The following is a 7046-nucleotide window of genomic DNA, read 5'->3' on the forward strand; positions in this document are numbered from 1 at the left end:
AAAAAAGGACGGGCTTAAGACGGGACGAGATGAACGAATAGGCGAGATAGGCTTTGACGGATGACGGGTTTTGGCGAGGAAAACATCGGCGGACGGCGAGTTTTGACGGAACGGACTTTGGTGGATGGCGGGTCAAAAATCCCTACCCAATCCGCCATTTTATGGCGGGTGCCTGAGCCGATCCGACGGATCAAAACCCGTTTTGTCACTCTACTTATGTAAATTGTATAAGGTGTCCATGTAAATTGTATAAAGTGTGAGTGTAACAAAATGTGTCTAAGATATCATTTCTTAGATTTAATGTACCTAGTTTGTTATGTATTTTAAAGTAAGTTACATTTTGAGAATAAGAAAGTAGATGTTTTAAGATGTTCACCGAAAGCTATTCATTTCTACTACTAACAACTAAACATGTTCATGTAAATACAAACACATCAAGACACATTTCCAACCAACTCTGTCACTCATCTCATATTATACTTCTCTCACTCTCTCAAATCTCAATCTCATTTCACACGCATCTTCCTCTCTTTCTCCCTCATCAACTTGCCTTCATTTTTAAATAAACCTTTTCATTCTCCCACACCAGACACTTCCACAGCTTTTTCATTCACCACATTAAACTAAACTTCACTGTTCTCATCTTTCATTACACACGCACGCACCTTTCTTTTCATTTTCATTATATAAACTTGCATAGTTGCATTTACAACACAAAATTCAGAAACATTGTAATAGTAAACACAAAAATGCATAGTAGAGAGAAATCTTTGTTCCCACAGAGAAGAAGAACACCTTCTTTTTCATCCATTCTTCTTGACACCATTGACCATTCCATCGACGAAGTCGAAAACCAACAACAGCCATGTCTCTACAAAAACGGCATTGAAAAACAAAGGATGAATCTTCGTCAAGCTGTGATGATTGAAGATTGGATGGAGAAGAACTACACTTCAACAAGCTCTTCAGAATGTAGCTCAGGAGGAATCTTTTCATCCTCAGAAACAGATTCATCTTACAACAAACAAAGATCGAAACATCAGAAACACATGAACCTGATTCATCATATCAACTCAGAGAAGCAACAACAGCAACAAAACAAGAAGAACAAGAAGGAGAAGAAGATGAAGCAACAAGGTTGGGAAGATGGTTTTACGAGAACGAAACTGAGAGCTTTGAAAATCTATGGTGAGTTGAATCAGAAAGTGAAGCAACCCATTTCACCTGGGAGTAAAATAGCTACGTTTCTTAGCTCGATTTTCAGTTCTCATAATGTGAAGAAAGCGAAAATGTGTTACGTTGGTGCTGTTGAAGATGTTAGTTTTGATCAAAAATCGAAGTCGCCTTGTTTTTCTTCTTCGGTTTCTTCGTTTTCTAGAAGGTCCTGCATGAGCAAAACGCATTCGAAGTCGAACAATGGTGTTAAAAGAACCGTTAGATTCTACCCTGTTAGCGTAATCCTAGGTGAGGATTCTGAACAACAACAACAACAACCTAGTACTACTGTTCGGAAGAGTACGAGAAATTCTGTTAAGGAAGTGAAGAAAATTGACAATGTTGTTGTCAGGGGTAAAGAAAAAGGAGGTGATAAGAGTGGATTTGATTTTAGAAGATTTTGCGATAATGGTGAAGACGATGACGAAGACGAGGATGATAATGATGCTGTGAGTTACTCGAGTTCGGATTTGTTTGAACTTGATCATCTTATTGGAGATGGAAGGTTTCAGGAAGAGCTTCCGGTTTATGAAACTACCAATTTAGAAACCAATAAGGCCATTGCTAATGGTTTGTGTTTGTAGTTTTGTTAGAATAAATCAATTGTAATTATTTTCATTTAGTTTTGGGGATTCAATTCATTGTTCTCTTCTTCTACGAGATTTATTTATCTCATTGTTTTAAATTGCGGTTACAGTCACAAATTTAGTTACAGGTGTTGTGAATGTGATTATTGCAGTTGTTGCCTTGTGCATTACAGGAGTTGTGGTTTGATTTTGATTGAGAAGATTTTGAAATACAAATTAAAACACATTAAATGTTAAAGATTTTTGAGAAATAAATTGAATTTTGATTTCTAAATATCGAGTTTAGACAAAAAAAACTTCTAAAATCACCGATACCTGATACAATTTTTAATGTAAAAAGACGCATAATTTTAAATCACACCGTAATTACAGTATGATACAGTTACAGAAACTACCATATTAATAATATATGGCATTGAAATGATATTGCAATGCAGTTGCAGAAACTATAGCACCCGCATTGAGTGGTAGCAACGGTTCGGTTGCATACTGCAGTTTAAAAACATGTTTTAAGTTACCTTAGTTCTTCATTTAGAAGCAATGTGAAGCCTCATGACTCACCTTTACTGCACAATTTTTCAAAGCAAACAAAGACAAGCTGAAAAGAGAAAAGAAAAAGTAGATTCTAGTTTTAATTTTCTACACAAAGAGAATTGAAAAGTTAAAAAAAGCTAATACTTTTTCACTTGGCACATGGCCTCGTGCTACATAGTAAAAAATCTCTTCAACTTTAGCGTCATAGAAGGTTTAAATAAATGATTACATTTCACGACTTTTTTGCCAGTTTGAAATTGGCAATTACATTGTGATATTGAACTTTTGTTGTTTGTTGTAAAGCCAAAATTGAAGCTTAAATGATCAGAATAGATATACATTGGAGAGAATGGAAAATATGGTTCACGTATATAGGAGACATAGTAGGGCCTTTGATTAGGACTTGGAGAAGTCAATATATATGGTGAGGGAGAGATATGATATCATTGTGTATAATGGATTAAATTAGATGTAAACAAATTCACTTTTCATGCTATAGGAGAAAAATAAAAGGTAGTGATAGATGTATTTGAGACGGCATGGTTGACCAATACACTATTGCCCAATTGATATTTTAAAGTATATAACTTTGAAATTGAGAAACTGTCAAATGAAATTTGTTTCAAACAAAATATAGAATTCTCCTGTCAATCAGAGAAAGTACAAGAGTTGATAACATATCTACTAAGATATTATTTTCAAATCAGAAAAATATTCTTTTCTTCCACATCCTTTTCATTTGTCGATGAACCAGACAAAATAATATCATTCAGAAAAATCTAGATTAACTTGACAACCAAATGGCAGATCATAGTAATTAAAAAGCCTTAACCAATTAAAAATTATTTACCAAACAGAAGAAGCCACATCACAAATAAGGAAAAAAAATAAGAAACTGATTATACCAACCCCTTACACACAAGGAAAGAAATCCCATATAGATAAACTAAAGCCCTACATTTATAACTATTCTTTCTAGTTGAGATCTTATCTAGCAAGAGTTGCCAAGAAAAAACATCACTTTAGAAGGGGCCTAATTGACCCAGATGAAAGAGAGGATCAACTCCTCATAATGGAGAGAAAGAGTGGGAAAGGTCAAAAGCTCGTGTTGGGCAGAAAAAGCAAAGGCTAAAAGTAACACTCCATCCCTAGCATGACACCATCACCACATACCCCTATCCACTGAAAGAGTCGTTCCCTCAATACCAACATGGAAATTAACAACCAACTCTAGCTCATACACAAAAAAGATCTCCCTCACCTTAGATGCCAAACCAACACACCGTCCTTTAGCAGACCAACCTTACCCACTAACCCATCCTTATGCTCCGAGATATTAAATAGTCTTGGCAACCTAGTTTTGAGAGGGGTAGATCCAACGCACGGGTCATCCTAGAAAGAAGTACGAAGATCAGATCTCACTCTGTTACTTAGATTATTCAGAAACCACTAAGAGGAGTCATGTTTTTTGGATCCAATAAGAGACACCCCTTTCCACCAAGTGGACACAGAACACAAACTAGAAACCCGCGAAGAAAGAAACAATAAGATCATCACATCTAGCCGAAAGAATATCAACCCAAAGACCATAATCACTTGAAATCAATCTCCAAAGCCATTTGACCAAAAAGGCCAGATTACAAAGGAACAAATTATAGACCCATAACCCATATCTCTTTTTAGACTTGTAAACATAAAACCACTTAACCTAGTAGATTTTAGTATCACCCTTAACACCACACAAGAAAAACCTCCTCCGAATCCTAACTAACTTCTTCCTAACTTCAATAGGTATTTCCAAGAATGATGAGAAGAAAATAGGAATAACATTAAACACCAAATTAAGTAAGATCACCTGACTTCCCAAGTTGATATACCTATACATCCATAATATTATCCACTTAGATAATATACTAACCAGCACATCCCACATAGATTCAAGGTGGGGGTTGGTCCCCCACAAGTAAATTGGGACACCTAAAAGAGAGGGCATCAAGCTTACGATGAAAAAAAATCATTAACTAACTCTAGAAAAGCAAGGTTAAAATTAACCCCTAAAATATTACTCTTCACAAAGTTGATTAGAAGGTCCAAAGCCAGCTCAAAAAGTTCATTAACCCTAAAAAATAATACGAATATCTCTACAGTTCTTTTATAAAACCGTTGTTACACACGGGTGCTTCTTTATATATATTAAACACTAAGTATCCATTTTTCCACTAATAAAAGAAACAAACCTAACACTAACGCCGTAGTCATCATCGGGAAGAAGCCAACAACATCTACACAGTGTTCTACTTTAAGGTTCATCAAATATTTTTGACATTACTGTTGTTCAATTTCGTTTCAATGTCGCATTTTAAAACAAACTCATCCAAAGGTGTTTCTATGTCTTCTTCTGCTGTAAAATCTCGATCTAGAAATTTCGGTGGTTGTCATGGTCGTATGGTTTCGTACCAATGCAAGAAGGTACAAGATAAAAGAAGACTATTTTGGAGATTTCCATTTTGGAGGAGTGATTAAACATGTAATTTGTTCATATGGGATGACGATATGGTAGAAAATGGGGAAATAAAGATGAGAGCATTACGAAGTCAGAGTTGGAAGCTTTGGGCTATTTAAAGGTTATGTATGAAGATTCAAAAAAGAAGAACAAGAATTTGAAGAACAAACTGAAATCAGAGAGATTTACTAGAAATTTGAAGATGTTATGTTTTGTTATGTCCTTTATGTTTAATATTTACCTTGTTATGAAATGTAATAGTTAAAGATGTTATGTTTAGGGTTTAGGATTTATTGTTTAAGTTGATAGTTTAGTTGTTAGTTTATGTTGATAGCATAAGAGAGTGATAAAGCCCTAAAGTTAAGAAAGATTATAATTTTATTACATAAACTTTCATTACATAAGGTCTTAATAATAAAATCTAAATCCTCTGGCTGAGAGGAAGTTTGGCCAATCATAGTTTGCCTCATCCTCATCATTAGAGTCGAAGAAAATCATCTCCCTTCTCAACCTGAGAGCTCTCTGGATTCTTTCCTCATCTTGATTCAGAGGATGGTTTTGCAACACATCAACCTCTACAACACCAACATCTTCATTCTCAGCATCGCTGGTAGCTTGAGTAGGAGAACTCATTTTGATTCCTTTAGATGAAGTTATTTTTGTGTTTTGGTTCTTCCGGTTTTATATTGTTCCTTCTGATTCTTCATCTTTTTCTCTTGGAAGTTTAAAAACCAAAAGATGCACACATGTCAAGCTTGTTTGCTCATTATTGGTTTTTTAATTCTATACACTTTCTCTTCTCTTAGAAGTTGGAATGATCATTTTCCTACCTCGAGCTGTTCCAATTTATTCTTCCGTTAATAGATATTCATTCAATGTATATTTTGACGAACTTAATAGAATTGTGTACTTAATAAAACTAATATTGATACAACAATATTGTATTGCTGATTCTAGTATGATACGATTGACATTTATTCATAAACAATATCACAATAGTTATTAGGCTTAACCGTTGTGATATGACGCATGCTTTCCAGTTTACTACAATAGTCACATGAATGTGATTGAAAGTATCGCATAAACAACAACACGCTACATAACAACGCCTGGACCTCCGTGATTATATACCTATTCCAACCATTGTTAAATGCCTTTTCCGTAGTAGTGTCACTATGTTGATCACATATGTTAAGTTTAGTCTATTAAAAATCATGACATACATGATACCTCGTACCTCACTAGAATATGAAGTAGTGCCCATATTCCTCTTGTCCTCATCGATTTGGGAAGCTTGCTAAAATATGGTTCACAATAATATGTTGTGACAAATGTCTTAACATGATGGTAAGCCTTCTCAGAAGGCAGATGTTCCGACAGATGTCGTAACATGTTATACCAGAACATCATGAGAGTTTAGGTTTTTAAATCTTGGAAGATTTCTTTTGTTTTTATGAAATTATGTATGATTTTAAGTCTCATATAGCTGAAACTAAGAAAGAAGTTTTTAGGAACATTGCATATTTGATTTGATTTCATAAAAAAGATCTTGAAGACTTTTTAGGAAATCTTAAAGATTTGTTCCTATTTTTGGGGAAAAGATTCTGCAGAAGATTTACAACTGGAAGATTGGATTTGCATGAAGAGTCCAAACTCATACTGCAAGAGTCCATTTAAAATAACTTTCAAGATCCTAAAAATACTTGGAACAAGCGTGTGCATGAGATAAGAGTTTAGAGTTTTAGTTTGTTCGTTGTATGTCACTCATATATCCTGTTTGATGCATAGAGTTTGAATGATTGTTCATTGTTCATTGTCAATCGCTCATGGGCTTTTAAGCAAATAGTATATTGTGGTTAATTAGAAGTGCATTCTCCTGTCTTTGGTCTTTTGTAATTATCAGTGAGGTGATTGTGGGAAGTGAGAGGGGGATCTCATATCTAGGAGGTTCTTTGGTAGAAGTTGCATAAGATAGTGGTTAAGTGATAAGTTATAAACTAAAATTATTTAGTTTTGAACTAATAATACGTGATAAATTAAATGTCACATTGTTGACAACTCACCATTTTTATAAAATGATAATCCTTTATTATTCCAATCATATTCTTCTTCTTATATCTTCTATATTATTCTCCAATCTTATTCTTCAATATTCTTAATTTTATTATCCAAATTTTTATGCTTGTCAATATTACTAGACACTAAAT

General features: G+C 34.3%; 1 protein-coding gene across 1 annotated transcript; it reads left to right on the forward strand.

The window, feature by feature from the left end:
• Positions 1–450: 450 nt before the first annotated feature.
• Positions 451–2099, forward strand: LOC131601666 (protein BIG GRAIN 1-like C). The gene has a single exon (XM_058873532.1). The coding sequence runs from the start codon at positions 750–752 to the stop codon at positions 1797–1799; it is 1050 nt and encodes a 349-aa protein (XP_058729515.1). The 5' UTR covers positions 451–749; the 3' UTR covers positions 1800–2099.
• Positions 2100–7046: the final 4947 nt, after the last annotated feature.

This window comes from Vicia villosa, linkage group LG1, assembly GCF_029867415.1.
Source record: "Vicia villosa cultivar HV-30 ecotype Madison, WI linkage group LG1, Vvil1.0, whole genome shotgun sequence".
NCBI classification, from domain to species: Eukaryota; Viridiplantae; Streptophyta; class Magnoliopsida; order Fabales; family Fabaceae; genus Vicia; species Vicia villosa.

Bases quoted from the DNA above. Each gene is read 5' to 3' on its own strand.
- LOC131601666 (XM_058873532.1), top strand. From the start codon at position 750: ATGCATAGTAGAGAGAAATCTTTGTTCCCACAGAGAAGAAGAACACCT.